At 36.7% G+C, this 18,274-nt stretch overlaps 1 protein-coding gene and 1 long non-coding RNA gene across 5 annotated transcripts in view; one reads left to right on the forward strand and one right to left on the reverse strand.

Moving 5' to 3' along the window:
* ADGRB3 (adhesion G protein-coupled receptor B3) overlaps window positions 1–18,274 on the forward strand; it is a 722,049-nt gene that overhangs the window by 689,914 nt on the left and 13,861 nt on the right. For 3 of the 4 annotated variants that reach the window (XM_073905166.1, XM_073905164.1, XM_025890539.2), the window contains one exon: window positions 7,291–7,326. The exons of the other annotated variant lie outside the window; for it this stretch is intronic. In XM_073905166.1, coding sequence (XP_073761267.1) covers window positions 7,291–7,326 — 36 coding nt within the window. The remainder of the gene's footprint in view (window positions 1–7,290; window positions 7,327–18,274) is intronic. 4 annotated transcript variants of the gene reach the window in all.
* Window positions 14,538–18,045, reverse strand: LOC141374811 (uncharacterized). Its single transcript, XR_012381943.1, has 3 exons — window positions 17,585–18,045; window positions 14,952–15,081; window positions 14,538–14,757 (listed from the first exon to the last, which is right to left on the reverse strand). It is a non-coding gene; the product is annotated as an uncharacterized lncRNA (long non-coding RNA).

Consider the following 18,274-nt stretch of genomic DNA (forward strand, 5'->3'; position numbering starts at 1 on the left):
AAATGCTTTAAGGTTAAGAAGAATAAAACTGTCAGGAGTGTCTGGGTGGCTCAGTCAGGTAATCATCTGACTCTTGATTTTGGCCCCGGTTATGAGATTGAGCACCACATTGGGCTCCGCGCTCAGCAGGGTGTCTGCTTGAGATTCTCTCTCCCTCTCCTTCTGTCTCCCACTAAAATAAATAAATAAATGTTTTTAAAACAAAAAAAAGAAAAATGAAACTGTCATCAGCACTGAAGTCATTCACCTTCAATTAATGAAAAAAAAAATGTGTTGATATTTGGTGTGTATAAAAAGCAAGTAACCACTAGGTGCTGTGGAGCAGGTGGGGGAAATATTAAGGTATCATAGTCCTTAAGCCATTTTGAGGACTATGAAACATAGTTTAAATTTTGGATTGTGGTTCTATTTATTTTTTTTTTTAAATTCTAGGTATATCATTGTAAGATAGGTCAGTATTTGCTTTGAATCTTTGGAACACTGGTATTTATTCCACAGCCTGTAGCTTGTTAGATTTAAATAATAAACATTTCCTCACTCAAAAATCTTCCCAGTTTGTATGCATGTCCTGGGCCTGTTTGGCACATGGTCCATTCTGCACCCTTTTCTCCTGTGTCACTCAGGGCTGATGCAGGTTCCTGTGCTTCTGACTGGGAGAGATTGGCCACTAGGAGGCACTGGGGAGAGATTGGAGGTGGGCCAAATCCCAGGCTATTTCTCCCCTGCTCATTCTGCTTTGGACACCATCTTGTGTCTTTTCAGCTGCTGTTTCTTAATGCTTCTGGCTTTGGCCAGGTGTCTCAGCCCCTGGGCTTAGGTCACAATGCTATCTCCCTTTGTCCAGCCTGGGGGGATAGTCACTTCTGCTAATCTCTGGGTTACCTCGTGATCCTGTATGTGGCTTCTCAGCTCCACTATCACTAGAATTCTTATGAAACGCTTTGCTCAGATGTAAATACATTAAGTGGTTCCTCTCATTCTCCTGACAAATTGTGTCTTAATTTTTCTTATTCATGAAGAAACCCTTAATGGCTAATCAGAGTTAGATAGGTTACAAAATGATTTTATCAGGAGCAGAAAGATTTGCTACTCCAGCTTTTCTGACCATTTCGGTATAAACTTAACTATGTATCTGAAAACATTGTCAGATAAGTCTCCCTCAATTTAGAAACAGGTAGAAAGGGACACCATTCTAGGCTACATTTTTATACTCCAGTTTTCTGGACATGAATTATAGAGCTCTCACCATAATGGTTTTTAAAGGTAAAACATGTTAGCTATAATGTCACATTGCAGTTGCCTCCCATAAAACCCCTGTGAGGATCAAATTAGATAATGTATGTGAAAACCCTTTGAAAATTGAAAGAAGCCCTTCAGATCTAAGGTTGTGTTATTATTTCATTACCATTATATCTTGAATTTCTGTGAAGAAGCTTGAATGCTGTATTAAATCAATATTTCAGGCTTTAGACAAAATATTATGGCCTCACTTGGGAGCTGGGAGACGGTCACTAACAGAAACCATTACAGAACTGACCTTTGTCCAGAAGCCACTTTTTCTTTTTTACATTTTGTTCTCACATAGCTGTGATGAAAGGAAGGCTTGCCCTTCTTTTAGTGTTTTGTTTTTGCTCCTAGATTAGGGAATTTTGTCTTTTATGCAGGCATGCAAACAAAATTAGCTGAAATAAAAGTCATTTGTCAAAATTAATTATCCTCGGGTTTTATTTTCACAGATATTTTGAATGGATTTGGTATCAAAGCTTTCTCCTTGAGTATGTTCATTGCTCACTCTATAATAAAACTTTTAATGGCAGTCATATTGCCATTTATTAGTCACTGCAATTTATCCTTTGCAGTGAATTTTCTAGTGTCTGGTCCAGTTTAATTTGAAGTGACACAAATAATGAATTATTCCCTCTGAGAAACTATTCATTGTTCTAGAGGATTTAGATATGGAAAGATGCCTCAGTGCATATACTTGTTAAGTATTCCTCTGTGTAGCCTCATACTCTTGTACATTTTCTTACTCTTAAATCATCCTGAATTTTTTTTTCCTTCCATTAGTGATAAGCCTGCATTCCCCTCAATTGTCTTGATCCTTTTGACTGTCAACTAATCCATTCATAATGGTTTTCTTTGTGTATTTAGTCTGCCCGCTTATCCATATTCTCCCAAAGAATAAGAAAAACAACAACAGAACAAAAACAAGAAACAAGTCACGTTATTTTGGACTTGTTTACCTGCCATAGTGTACCTCCTTTACTTATTCATCAATAATTTTGTGAATTATTGTGCCAGGCCCTTTGGCAGATGCTAGGGATATAAAAGTGATCCAGACAGATGTGGATCCTATCCCTGTGGTGAATAAACCCTATGGAAGAGAGAAATAATTAACTGGTAACAAATGAATAATCTAAAAGAGTGTACTAGGCTGGGTAAGGACCATAGATTGTAAGGAGAGACTTGATAAGGTGACCTAAACCTCCTAAAGTGCTATATGGGGTGAAGTTAAGAAGGAACATGGCTTATGAGGATCTCTCTGGAGGTTGAGGAGGTGTTTCAGGCAAAAGGAACTGTAATACAGAGATAGGAAAGAGTTTGGAATATTTTCACAGGATTAGAAGTCCTGTGTGACAGTGGGTGAGCTCCTTAAGATGTCATTGGCATAGGAAGAAAAAAACAGATTTTAGAGAGCCTTGTAAAACAATTGAAGCAAACAAGGACTGTTAAGTGAAAGATTGTCATAATCATTTCTCCATCCATCCATCCATCCCTTTGATGGTTTGGGGGAAAGGATTAGGATCCAGTATTATTAGGAGTGGGGATAGAGCAGAAAGCTGGAAGACAGTTAGGGAGCTACTGAAGTTATCCAGACAGGACAGGAGAATGCCTTTGACTGTACAGGTGAAAGTGAAGATGGAGAAGAGTAGGTGGATCAAGAGAGATTTCAGGGGTGAAATAGATACCACTTGCTGGTGGATTTGATGTACAGAGTGAGAGATGGGGGAAAGTCTCTGACCTGACCAACTAGATATCTGACATTTTCTGTGATGGGAAAGACATGAAGAAGAAAAGAGTGTTTGGGGGTGCCTGGGTGGCTCAGTTGGTTAAGCGACTGCCTTCGGCTCAGGTCATGATACTGGAGTCCCGGGATCGAGTCCCACATCGGGCTCCCTGCTCGGCAGGGAGTCTGCTTCTCCCTCTGACCCTCTTCCCTCTCGTGCTCTCTATCTCTCATTCTCTCTCTCTCTCAAATAAATAAATAAAATCTTTAAAAAAAAAAAAAAAAGAAGAGTGTTTGGAACTTAAATAGTATTTACCACCATGGAATGAATGCTATCATCCAGGAGAGAAGATGAGAAAAAAAGAGAATTCAGGAACTCAACACTTAGAAGACAATGAGATAAGGAAGAGCCAGCAAAAGGACACTTGAGAATGAGCTACAGCAAACAGGAGGGGAGAAGGGAGGAAAAGCTAAGATCATGTGTTTTATTGGGGGAAATGATTAACTTTCAAAAGCTTCTGAGAGTCCAGCAAGCTAAGGACGGAAAGTTAACCTTGGAAATTGACCAGATGCAGCTCCTCAGAGACCTTGACAAGAAGAATTTTAATGGAGTGTTGAGGATAGAATACAAGTTAGGATGAGTTCTAAGTGGAAAATTAGGGAAAGGAAACCACAAAGAAGAACTGAAGAGATTTTTTTTATCACCTACTGTGACAAAAAGGATGCTTTGTATCAAGTTATTTGAGAAGTTGGGGATATATATAGGCAGAGGGATTTAGATCTTCATAAAATATTTTAACACCACCCTGGCTTATTTTAAATTTATGTGTAGCAGTTCTTCAGTTGTCAACTTAATCAGAAAAATTGTTATGTCTTGATCATTTTTTTTAAAGACTTTATTTGACAGAGAGAGACACAGTAAGAGAGGGAACACAAGCAGGGGGAGTGGGAGAGGGAGAAGCAGGCTTCCCGCCGAGCAGGGAGCCCGATGCGGGGCTTGATCCCAGGACCCCGGAATCATGACCTGAGCCAAAGGCAGACGCTTAACGACTGAGCCACCCAGGCACCGCTTGATCACTTTTTTTTAATAGATTCTCATTTTTTAAACACATAACCACTTTTTCTAACCACCTTTATACCTTTCAGTAACTTCCCAGCAAACTCAGAGGGACATTTGAATAAACATGTAAGTCAGTCAGTTTCCACAAACTTGAGTGCTTTAGAAGACTTTCCAACATACTGCAAGTATACCAAGGATAACAGAATTGAACACACTGGTTCTTGCATTACACCACGATTCCCAGTGCTAGATACCTCTTTAAGATAAACTAGGATTTTGGAATGGGAGACACATCACGGAGGTGGAGGTCAGCTACTATGTGTTCCTGTATCATTGCTCATAAAGTATCCCATGTTCAAATGGTTTTTAAGTTATTTTAGTCAACACAAATTCTTTTACGTTGCCATTAGATTTTCTCTCAAAGTATCCTGCTGATGCTTTTTTTCTCTTTTAAAATATAATTGACAAATAAAAGTTAATCTGCTTAAACTTACTTTATGGCTAGAAAGCATCTCTGTCCCACTGCTGTCAGCCTTGGATTGACTGGGTCCTGCATTGTTATTCTTGCTGAGTTCCAGTAACAATCAATAAAATATCACAGGCATCTTGACTACAAAATATTACCACTTTTACCCCTGACCTAGTAGTGGGAGATAGTGGATCAAACACAGGGTTTGGAGTCAGAAGACCTGGGTGTGAATCCCAGCTCATTTGCTTACTACCCAGGTTAAGTGAACAAGTCATTTTAACTACACTGGTCCACAGTGTGCCTAATTCATAGAATGGATACAAAAAATAATACTTTCCTGACCATCCCACAGGGCAGGTAGCATGTTCAAAGGTGAAAGCACTTTATAAACTATGAAAGGTTGGTACACTTGGTCAGTATTGTGGGGATATGAATAATAGGACACAAATTTTAACCTCCCATGGGTTCTGAAAATCTGCCACATTTTGCCCATTCTCTAATTTTTAAGTCTTCACTGCTTATCCCCACCACCATCATCTTTAAGCTTTTTAGATTGAAATCTGTGTGCTTCATTTGTTTACTTCTTCATCTAATCCCTCAAGGCTGCTAGTTATGCTATACGTTTATGTTAGAATTTAATTTTCATAGAATTCAATAGAAGAGCGAGAAATCTATTTATAGGAGTATATCCATTTTCTTTTTCATATTTTATATCAATATAGGTGCATAGGTGACATCACCCATCAGAAGCGAAATCTCTGGTGTTCTAGGTCCCATCTTTTGTGCTTGTTCCTAAAATATGGAGCCTTTAGTGATAATGTGTCCATCAGCATTTCCAGTTCTTAGGCTACACAGCTTTGCATTCAGAAACTGAGCAGCGTATGGTTGTTCTGACCTTTGGCAACAGAGAACCCCTCAATGCGTGCAGCAGAAGGGTCTCTTGCTGGCTAGCAGAACCTTTTTCATAAGATCTCACTATTTAATTTTCAAATGGAACGCAAAGCTCATGATTAATGTTCTATAGGAACTTCTTAAAACTGTTCCCAGGCTTGCATTTTGTGTATTAAGGAAAGAATTTTGCTTAATGTATACTTACAAAAATATCTTGCTGAGTCACAGTGCCAAGAAGGCAAAGCATTCAAGAGGAGAATGGAAGCACTGACATTCAGTATGGCATATTGCAGCAAAGTGTGATGCCCCACATGGGAGCCTGATTTTTATACAATGCAGTTAGATAACAATAGTGGCGGGAGAGGGCAAAGGAGGCCTGGGTTAAATGCCTTCCTGCACACGTTTCGCCTTCCAGGATGTCACCGGAGCTAGGCTACGGTGATGCCAGAGACAAGGACCAAAATGACATCAACATGCTATTGCCATTTAATAAAGCAGTCTCCTTCTCAGTTTTCTCCTTGATCATACTTGAAGACTGGATTCTGTAATCCAGCTCCACCAAAATCAAATAATTTCAAAACTTTGACTTTTTTTTTTTTTTAACAAAATCTTTCTTTTAGTATATCCCCTTCTGTCTAGTGAAGCATGCTTTGGGGAGTTGGTTACATAGGGAGGCTCTGGTTCTACAGTGACATTGTAACTCTAGCTGCAAAAACATAGGCAGGTTTTTCAATAAACTACATTAGTGCCTGTCTGTCTCTACTATTTAGCAGTTACAAGAATCAACTACCATGGGTAGGATTCCCTGATACATTTGAACTTAAGGTAGGTATTGGGATAGGTAATGGGACAGCAGAAGAGAAAGGAAAGGTTTACATGGTATTCAACTGCCTAAATATTACTTGTTTTTAATATTTATTTTTTGTTTCACCCCCACTTCCTCCAAAAAAATCCAAATTAAAAAAAAAAAAACACCCTCATATTGGAAACTTTCTTTTGTTCTCTAAAAATTTGGAGGACCCTTTCTACATTTACCAGATACCTCCTTCTATATCAAATCCCTCTGAGCACATGCTAAGTGTACCTATCCTACACTAATACTCATAGTCACATTAATTTCATTTAAGTAATATTTCCTGACTTTATCAGGCTTATCACCTAATCATTTTACTAATACATATTGATCTATAACTAGAATCAGGAGCTGTTTAACAGAGTTGGAGTCATAGAGGAACATTGAGATATTGAAATCTACATTTATGTTTCTCGGGGGTGTGGACTATTTTTTTTTTTTTTTTACTGAATTAGAATAGATACTTCTGTTTCTAAGAACTAGCAATTAGGACTTTCCTATCATGGAGAATTATTAAATACCAAAAAATCTGTGATTGAGACATAGAGAACTTTAGGACTCAGACAGAAGAAGGCCAGCGAGATTTTAATAGAAATGAAGCCTGGAGATAGGCTGGTGGGAAGTCTTGAGATGACTAGATGATTTTTTCCTATATGGCTTTTAATCCTTTGTGTCTCTAAGGTAAAAAAAATATAGCTTTGCTATATGGACCTAAAGTCTCCTTCAAGATTGAAATTTTTGGGTGAATTTATATTAAATTCTTACTGAAAAATTAGTTGAGGTCAAGATGAGAAATACTCTGTATTTTTATATTCTTCTTCAAAGTAAGAATGAAATAATATGGATGAAAGAGTTTGAAATCATAAAAATTTCAACATATTCTTCTGTGAAGGAAATACTTGTAATACAAAGATGCAGGACATTTTATTGAAAATAATAATTTTCATTTTATTTGAATGACTAAACATAACTTTATATTGGTTTTTCTTCTTTTTAAAAAAATCTAACAGAGAAGAAAATCACGATATTCAGACCTTGACTTTGAGGTAAGTTTCTCTGGATTTTTAAAATAATTTTAATTGCTTGAATTCAAGATTGACATATAATTACTTAAACATGTTACTCTGCAGTATGTAGGAGCTCTACTTTTTAGAAGTTAAATGAGAAGTCAAACATTTTTAATTAGAATCCATACTGTAAAACTACTTGTAGAAAAAAATTTTAACTTCTAATTGACTTAGATATATACTAAACTGAGATATTCCAAACAAGGAATCCATTTTATAAATACTAAGACAAATGGGCAATTTATGGTGAGGATTGAATTTGATCAATTCAGTTCGTTATGAGGTAAGAATGTCAGTTTCTTCATTTCATATTTGTAACAGTTATATTGGTTTTACTTCCGTAACTACCTGAAAACAGAGCCTCTGAGAATGCTTTGACTGGTTACCTAGGCTTTCTCTGGAATTGCCTTGTGTACTGATTCCTATTATTTAGGTTCTCTGTGTTCCTTCCAGATTCTTTTTTCCAGTAGCAACTGTTGGTTCAGTGTGTTCCTGTGTTCAGTAAATGCCTTTTCACAGATATAAACAAGATGAAGATGTTCATTTTCCAATTTGCATTGAATTTATATTGATGTTGTAATATCGATGCTAGAAATCACTGAAATCATACCATTTGAGCAGCTTATGCTAAGCACAAAATTAATCATGTTTGAGTGTCACATAAAAGGCACTTATGCATCTTGATAATTGGATATGATTCATAGCCCGCTGACATAATTGGATATAATACATTATAAATTTCTCTAGCATATTTGTACTGTTTTGATGCTTACATAGAACTTGATAATCTTAGTCGATATTCCTAAAATTATGGAAACCTTTTAGAATATGGAAACTTCTAAATCAATCATTTTATGTAGATGAATGTTGTAGTTCAACCATATACATCAGGTATCAAAAGTGAGACTTTACTGTTTTTATTTACTGCATTGGTAAACAAGCTCTGGTTTTACCCTAAAGAGAATTAGCCCTTGTTTCTTATAGTCTGAAATTTTACTAAAAAAGTAATAATAAAGAATCTGACCTCAATGATTATGTGGCAAAATTTCCTACTGATGTATCTCAGTTGTAGCAACCTGGCATGGGATAAAAACTTCGTTCTATCCTAAGTTTTAGAGTACAAAGAAAAAACACTCAGCAATCTTCATTTTTTTACTTTTTACTGCCTTTTAAGGGACAAAAAATTTTTTCTATTCTTTAGGTCACCCAAAATGGAGGATCATTGTGTATATATTTTTTGTCCTGAAAGCAATAAGTTGTGTCAGTACAAAGGAAAGGAGGTGGGAATTAATCCATGAGGCATCAGTGACAAAATATAGTAAAAACCTAGATCTAAAATTAAGTCTCAATGCAACCAACCAAAGCTATGTAATCCGAAGCTCTGAAAAGAAATCTTACCATATTGGGTCAGTTGGAGCATTAGAAAAACTATTCCTTTTTCATATATTTTCTGTGGCAACTGGTAGCAGATTCCTTAAGCAGATGCTTTTTTCCTGCTGCTTAGTATCCCAACATCTAACCATGGTATTATCAAAACATTTACTGGTAATGGGAGATGTTGCAACACAACCCTGGGTAGTTAGCTCTTTAATTACACTAGTTACCGCATGATTGCTAGAAGTGTAAAATTGGGAGCCAGGGGGACACTTTGAGATACTACATTTTCTTTACAAACTTTTTAGTACCACTCCCCTTAGTCTGTGTGCAACTGTAGGTATGTGGCAGAGACCTCATAGATGGTGTTCAGAAAAATTACTGCCAGCTTTAAATGCTGATAAATTTTAATACGATATATTTGTACTTTGTGGATGGTCCTTGACAAAGAGCCAGAGTTGCCTCCCTCTGCTTTAAATCAGGCTGGATAAATTTTGTTTATATCAAACTACTTGCTAGTCCCCAAATTCCCACCCCATAAGCTTTAACACACAGTGGCCAATGTAGGCATTTTGCCACTGACAAGCAAATTTGTCTCCTGGGCTCCTGAAGATGTCTTCCCTTTAGGCCATATACACTCCCCAAAGTCTGTACACAATAACAATATTCTCTCAACTCGTACATACATAAAATATTGGCCAGTAAATGTTATACCTGGGGAAAACTCCTCCTTTCATGTTGCCAATCTCCAAGAAAATACTGTGTTTTTAGGAGTAAAGAGAGCAAAGTGTTGACTAGTCAAAATGATGTAACATCAATTCTTACTTTCAGGAAAGTATACAGAAAATACTGTAGTGATATCCCTATATTCTGTGACCAAACTCCTTACTGGATTTGGCATTCTCAGCTCCAATCAGAGATCTAGTATATGGTATCAAAATTTGAACAAATTAAAAAAACAAAGGTTATCAAGCAGCAAATGAGTTTATTTGGGAATTGCAATTCAGGACATGCAAGCCTGGAAAGGAAAATAGGAAGTCAGGAGGTACTGTTTTAAACATTCCTTGAAGGCATTGCCGATCAAGAGTCAGGTTTTCTATATTTAGTGATTTTTGTCCCTTGGTGCCAGGAAGGACCTTTCCTGGTTGTCATGTCCCACTGTGGAAGGAAAGAGCATGATTATTGGAAACCATTTAAGGACACATTTGAGTAACAAGGGATAGAATGGAGAACTCTCAGGCATTTCCCACTTAAAGACTCTGTCTTATCAAGGCTGTAAGCATTAGAGATCATCTTGAAATGCTGAGCCAGCATCACCCTATTGGACAGATTATTTCTGCAAAGGTTCAACAGGCAACAGGCACAAAATTTTTAAATGATTATACAACACACAAAGAGAAGCAGAATAATAAATCTAGTTTGGGAGGGCACCTGGGTGGCTCAGTTGGTTAAACGTCCCACTCTTGATTTTGGCTTGGCTCAGGTCATGATCTCAGGGTCCTGAGACCGAGCCCCACATAAGGCTCCATGCTCAGTGTGGAGTCTGCTTGTCCCTCTCCATCCTCATGCTTGTATTCTCTCTCTCTCTCTCAAATAAATCTAGTTTGTATAAGGTCCTACATGAGGAGCCCAAACCTGAAAGTAGCCAGCTAAATAGATCAGATATCAGGAATCAGGTTTTCTCTTAGCCTGAAAAAAAAAAAAAAAAAAAAAAGTTCTAAATTCCAGAGTTTATCCCCCTAGCAACAGCCTAGGAAGATAGAGGTGATGGCTTTATTTTTTCCAGGCCAATGCCAAGGTAAAAGAAAGAAGGGGAAAAAGACTTTATGTTTAAAGTATGAAGTCTTGATGTGGTGTCTTGAGTGGAAGCAGTCTGCCTTGATGTCCACTATTTCTCTTCCATTTGGTTGAAAATCTCCAGGGTTTGTAAAGACCAGATGTCAGGTGCAGCCATCTTTAGCTGTGGGATGTATGTCCAAGATTCAAACCCCTGAAGTCGGGCTGTCATTTGGGTAATGAGGAGGACCTGGTATAGTTCCTTTCAAGGAGGTTCAAGGGCAGTCTTTGATCCAAATCAGAAGCATGGGAAAAATTGGAAACATTAGTTTGGAGAGTGGTAGGCAGATATTTGAGAAAACCAGAAGAATTCAGGATCTAGTACAGTTTAACAGGATTAGAATCTAATACAGACAAATGTGCAAACATGATTTTTCTCTCTATACTTTCCCTGATATTTACTAAAGATAATCACAGTAAAACTAATTTGTGTGCATTAAACTTGGCCTGACTATTTACACAAGTTTAGCAAGAACAGTGATTGACCATATAAGCTCTTTTTAAGACTGCTTTGCTAGAACCTTGTAAGCAAGGTGCCAAGTCGATTTTTTATGAGGAGGTTTACTGGCTCCATAAAGTAGCCTTAGTTCCTTAAAAACTGCCCTGTCAAATCTGAGTTTATGCACATCTCTCTCAAAATAATCCAGAGTCTTGGTAAAGTAGCCAATATTTCCAATTGTTATTACAAGGAGAACAGATTCTCATTGTATTTATGTAAATAACTAACTATATTGCCATGTGAAAAAGTACTCAAGAGTTTCAAAATTCTGGAGGGATCAGGTAGGGAGAAAAAGTAAATATTTCATCTTTGTTTACAAAGTTATATTTTACCAAATTGCTGTATTTCATAGATAGCTTTAAAGAAAAGAATAAAAGGGCTCCTTTTAATGTAGCAAGCAAAACATTAAAGTACCAGTAGTGTTTGAAAACTAGAAGTCATAAAGATTATAATCATCTTCCTCCATTCATTCAATACCATGTTATTCTTATTCCACTTGAATCTAGTTTTTACATTAGTTCTGGAAATTTTTACCCAGTTCAACTTATGATCTCAAAGTTACCAGAAACCTGCACTTTTTCTGAGCTCTTCCCATGAATCTCTTTGAAGACCAATCACTTCTGTAGGAACACTTTTCTAAAAGCATCAGAGTAAAACCATAACTCCCTGTAAATGACAAAAGACTTAAAATGCCCATTATTAAAGATGTGATGCAAGTTCATTATAATGGAGTTGACAAGAAAATTTGGTTTTCCATATATTTTAAGATAATAACTGGAATTATGGCCAGTTACATTATACCAAGACATCAGATTTCCAGGAATTTCATATAATTCTTAAAATATTTATATTAATAACATTTACCTGCATAACATAACCTAAGATGGTTTATCATCACTTATTGGAAAATGCTTCTCATGTAATTTAACATATCAAATAACCCTAAAGGGCTTAATCTTTCTCTTTTTGTAAGGAGAACAAATCTATTGAGATGTTTTAGAGACTTCTTGGAAAACCCGAAGTTAGTTCAAGATCAAAAAGACTATTTAGAATTGGATTTGGAGAAATTTGTCAAAAATATCAAAGTTTTAAAACACTTGGTCAAATAAGATTGATGAAATAACAGTCATCCATTTAACTATGATAACAATGGAAGACGTTAAAAGGGAAATACAGAAAGTCACAGAGTTCCAGTTAAAACTTATATAATTAAAGACCTGATAAAGACTGCAAAAACAGAAAATTTTAACAAAACATAAAATCCTTTTTTTAAGCCAGATTACTTTAAAAGATAAAGAACTTTTTACAATCTCTTATCAAAAGTCCAAGAAAAATTTGTCCTTATAGCACGTAAAAGAAAAATGAAGGTTTAATTTTACATAAATATACTATTAAAGGTTATTTTTTAAACCCTTATAACAAATTTTATCCAGCTTGATCATACATAAAAATTTTTCCCAAGATTCCTTTTTCACAGACCTTCCACAGCTTTCTATGTCCACCTTAGTCTGTCCTTTCTGTTTCCCTCAACAGAAATGTATCTCCATGCCTCATACCTTTTTTTTCCTCATACCTTTTCTAACCCAAAAACATACCCTACTTTCCTTGTATAGAGTTGTTTCCCTTATTGTGTCTACTAGCTTTAATTACATATGTTAATTAGAATCCTTACCACTTAGAAACCTTAATTAGAATTCTTAACCCTTAGAAGCCTTAATTTTTAGTGAAAACTAAGCAAGCAATTATGAACTTTTAGATTAGCATTGTTTTAGGCTGGCAATTCATGAATACATTTCATAATTTCTAGTACAATTTTTCAGTGTGGTACAAAAATGTTCATTAATAAAATATCTTTTGTCTCTCTGTAAAAAGAAGCCAGAAATAGATAAACCTATGTTCAGTAATTAAGATGTCCATTTTCTACCTTATTTAGAAATGATGTAGATATTCAATGAATATCCATCATTTATTTTAACTTAGCAAAACTTTAAGGTTACCAAATGTATTAGGAAAACTAAAAAGTTTACCTAAAAACTTTTTATCCTACTTACATTTATTTTAACTTACTTATTCTTAATAATTATGTTTAGATTACCCCCCAAAACGTAATGAGACGTTAGACAACTAGCTATCAGCCTAAGCTATTTTCTTGCTCACAAATTTTGTAAAAGAAATAACATGAACGTACTGCACTTTAATAAACCTCGCTAGAACAAAAGTTTTATGTTTAATGCTGAGAACTTTAAAGACACACATTTTAATTGAACCAACAACCTTAAACTAGCTTTTACATCAAATATTTTCCCAAATCATGTGAACCTGAAAAATATTTGGGTTAGTGTATGTTATATTTCTGAGAACTTAATTCATAAGTGCTTCATTTTCAAGCCAATTAAATAGGGCTCCTTTCATAAATTAACTTTGGCAATACCACCCAGAAGTAGAAAAATACCATATCTACAGTGTTAGACAGTCATAAACACACAGATGCAAAAAGAGACCCCAGAAGACACGTCACGGTTTTTGGCTTTGTTTTGTTTTAATTCACTAATCTCAGGAGGTAATCCATTTATAAAAACTTTTGAGGATCTTCTCTGGGTTTAATAAATTATTTAATTATGGTCCACAGTTTGCTAGATGGGGAAGTGGGGGTATAGAGGAGGTAGGGGTGGTAGAGGGGAAAGAGGAAGTTGGTACTGGAGACAAAAGAGGAGAGGGAAGGGAAAAAGTAGCCTCAGAACCCCTTTTGTCTACTGTGAATTGTTTGTGTGTCATGGTTAATTTAGAAACCTTATTTTGCAAAGAGGTGATTTTAGAGTCTTGGATACATTTGGAAGACTCAGGTACCAACTAAAATAGGCATCCTATTTAGTCTGTTTAATTTTAGAGCTGTGGTCTTCTAATTTGTTTCTGAGAAAAACAAGTTTGGGAGGTCAGAAGTTTTCCACAGTGGCATAGGAATTCTAAATTATCTTTGGTTAAGTTGGTCCATTTGGCTAAGAACATGCACGAAGAAGGGCCATAGTTTTGGACACAAAAACTGGCCAGGGTCCCAGAAGGAGAACCCTTTGTAAAGAATTGAGAGGTTAGTGAATCCCATACTTTAAAACCAGAGGTTCAGCAAACAAATGAGTAGTCTTAGGCTGATGCTTTCAAGAATAAAGTCAGAGAGCTCAACCAAAAGGAAGAAGCTTGACTCTGACAAGAGGCTTACCATGCCAAAAGGAGAAAGACAACTCACAGAGAAAGCAAGAGGCTGAAGTGGCTACCATACACAGTGGCCCGGAGTCGTTCATTCATCTGGGTTCATTGCCTTCAGGTCCCATTTCTGACACCATATAATGTCCACCTTAAAAATCGAACAGCAAATATTACTGAGCAGCAAATGAGTTTATTTGGGAATAGCAGAGGAATTGCAATTTGGCACATGCAAACTATGGCAAACAGGAAGCAAGTCCAGATAACAAAGTGGGATTTTATAGAGGAAAGGAGGAAGCTGCAAGGGGTTGTTTTGAACAAAAGTTCATTGGAGGCAAAAGAGATTTTGAAGTGGTGGCAGCTCCTCATTGACTGCAGGTGGAGGCAGCTTGCTGTTGGGAGGCTGAGGGAAAATCTTTTTCCTGCTGGTTATGCAGACTGTGATGAGTGGAAGTGCATGAGAGCTCTCCCTTCATGGATTCTTCCATTTTGAATGAGGATACCTTCATTCATTTTCACGATAGTAGGCATTCAGTAAATTATTATGTAAAGAATGATTTAAAAATTGAAATTAGTCCAGTTTGCTTTAAGAAAAACTTACCAAACAGTATATCTAAGTTGGGGAAAAGACCAAGATAGAAAATGGACTAGGGAGGTAACACCTCAAAGAGCCACACTGGACTTCAAAGATATTTACATGCTATGGACTCAAGGAGATGAATGGCCGCTCTTAGAGGTTCCAGGAAGAGGAAGAGGTATGGAGGTTGGCTGAGGTGTAGCACTCTCAAGAAACCAGAAGTAAATTAAAATTCACTGGAACATGATATCTATAGATAAAAAGAGGAGGTAATTTAGAAACCATATAGTAAAGAGTTTGCACCCCAAGGGAGGAATTTTTACCTAATTTGTTACTAAAAGCTGCTAAAATGTTCTGTTCTATTGTGTTCTGTTTGCTTTTTAGTGAGCAATAATTTGCTCTGCTCTGGGATTTAGAAAGGTGACTGGAGCAGTAATAGGAAGGAAAGATTGGAGTAGGGTGAATGAGAAATTTGGAAGTGACTAATCCAGGAAAGAAAAAGGAAGTGGTCGTAAAGGAAAAGAATGAAGGGACATGGCACAGTCAAGATCATAGGGGGGCAGAAGAAAGGGGACCATACGGGTCTGGGCTGGATTTCTAGTAGTATCTTTGACAGATCTAGGAAAGTCAAGCAGACATCTAGTTAGGCCAGTTTGCATTTTAATACTTTGGGGATTAAGGTGCCTAATGGGATGTTAAATCAGAAATATCAGGCAGGTAGTTTAAACTGTCTTGTAGTCTCAAGGAATTCTTAGGAGTGCAGTTACAAACATCTCAAACTGCAATAGACAATATTATCCATTCCATGTTAAAAATATATAGTCAGAGAGGTATTTATTTTTATCTTCTCTTCAAAAAACATAGAAATAAACCTTGTCACATTCTTCCATGGAATGATATAACCTCTTAAAAACACCTTAGAATGTTCTTTTGAAGTTCCTAATGAACCCCACACATCCAGTAAACCCATGCTTTTCAAACTGAGGAGAGGTGATGGTGAGCAGAGAGCACAAGAAGGCACAAATCCAGGATAATCATGCCCATTTTTGTGGGAACTTGAATTTTTAGTAGACTTAGGGGAATATGAGATAAAATATTTTATATTAATTTTGTATTGTTATGAACATAGCTAAGCTATGGCATAGAAGATAAAATTCATATTACTTTCTAAATATAAAGCATACAATTTCAAAGAAATGTCTTACTAATAATAGGCCCCTCTCTGCTTTGTCCCCCATTCCCTGCAGTAAGTGCACTCTGTTAGGCAGTCAGCACAGTTTGAGAGGAAACATTTGAGCAATCCACTCCTATGCTATATCCATCTTTTCTATATAATGCTAAGTTAAACTATTGCAAATATTTGCAGCCAAGTATATCCTCGGGTGACAGTGACAAAATAAAAAATAATACATACCTTATTCAGTTTTTTTTTAGATCCTTTGTCTAAGTCCTGTGTATCTATATTCAAATAGAAACATGCTTGAAACATAACTAGACACTAGTAATGTCAGGCAGTTCATGGGGCTCCAGGTTCTGTCTTAGGGATACTCTGGGACTCTGGCCAAGGAAAGGTACATACATTATTCCCTTTTTACAATACAGCTTCAGGAATCAAGATTAATTCCTGCAGTGTGTGTTGCTTCCTTAACATTAGTTTTTATTCACTTCAAACTAGTATTCAACAGCCCACTCTAGATTGAGGACTCCTATGCAATGCAAAAAAAAGAAGCAAAATAACCATAAGTTTATACTAGTAAATATGAACAATGAGAGCATAGGTGTCTATATTCCTAAGGCTAGAAAAAGTAATTTAGGCAAAGTGGTTTCTAAATTCTCTCAATATGATTTCCAGGCCCCATAATCTAAAATTTATAGTTGGGAGATTCTCCAACTTTTTCTAACAATTTCTCTGTTTCTAAAAGTCTACATATAGTATTGCCTACCTTATCTGTAGTTAAGACTTAAATCCCAACTCTGTGATTCACACTTCTGAATTTAGATAAGAAAACTTCCAAGCAGTTTGTTTCAAACCCACCTGCAGGCCCTTTATAGGCAACTTATATGGAAAATAAGAGAGCACAATAGGATCTGAATAGGAGGCAGGGATCCTGTCTGGGGACAATAAAAGAAGTCTCCTTGTCAGCTGGGAGACCCCTTAAATAGAAGGAGAGAAGACAAGGTTTATGATAGCCTTCCATGTTGTAGGCACCTTCCCTGGCCTATATACATATGCCATCTCATTGGTTTCATTTATCCCGTGCACATTTATTGAGCACCTGCCAAATATCAAACACTGTGTTAGGTGTCAGGGATACAAAGTCACCGTCCACAAGGTGTTCAGAGACAAGATATGGAGACCGGCCCTTCAAAAGATAATTGCAGTACTATGAGATAGTTGCAGGGTGATTGATATCCAGTTTATGGGCTTGCTAGGGAAGGCATTTAATGCACCCGTTTCTTTCACCTGCTTTTCCATCTGAAGAGGGCATAATCACAAGCTTGAATAATCTAAAGGAGGGTGCTCCCTGAATATGGGATGTATCTAAGAGAGCAGCATGCAAAGAGAATGGACTTTGGATTCAGAATGCCTAATCCCAACTGTCTCACCCCTGATGGGAGCTTGGGAGCTTTACTTTAGCCTCCTGAGCTTCTGTCTTCTAATCAGCAAAGTGAGATAATGACTCCTACCTCCCTGGGTTATTGTGAGGATTGAGAAAGATAATAATGCCTACCATTTCTTAAGTGGCTCTTACCTGTGTCCTCCGGTGATAAGTGATGGGTATCCCTTTTTAAATCTTCAGAACAACCCTGTAAGGTTACTCTGACGGCTAAAACTGGAACTACAGGGGGATTACATTGTGTGCCTCTGACCACACAATTTGAAAGTGGTGGAACTGAGATCTTAATCCCAGTTTGTCCAGACCCAGAGCTGTTAGATTTGACATGTCCCAAGTATTTAATCTAGAAGAGTGCCTGAGAGAGAGTAGGTGCTCAAAACATACAGGTGGTTCACATCCTGATTTTTTCTCAAAGAGCTGAAATTTCATGAAAGTACTATACAACCTATCACTTTTTCTCTCATATCAACAATTAAAAGAATGCAAAGAGAGCCTCCCGGAAGTTATAAATATAGAAAATGACAGATAAGGGTATGAAATAAGCTATTTCGGGAGATATTTCTGTGCAGTTAAGTTGCTGGTCCTCTCAGGCTGGGGGTTCATACACAGCTTCAAACAGTGATGTCATAATAACCTGAGTGGAAGGGAACATTACCAAGCATTTCTCTTTATTGCAAAAGATGCGTATGTTATTTGACAGGAGTTAAAACTCAAGCAACCTGAATTTTATATATAGTGTCAATTAGAATACCTTTGTTTATTTAAAAAGAAAATCTACGTGAGTTATAGTTTTATCATCTTCAAAGGCTTTAGAAAATTGAGTTT

Source organism: Callorhinus ursinus, unplaced genomic scaffold (assembly GCF_003265705.2).
Source record: "Callorhinus ursinus isolate GAN/ISIS: 27379988/994484 unplaced genomic scaffold, GSC_fseal_2.0 scaffold22, whole genome shotgun sequence".
NCBI lineage: Eukaryota > Metazoa > Chordata > Mammalia > Carnivora > Otariidae > Callorhinus > Callorhinus ursinus.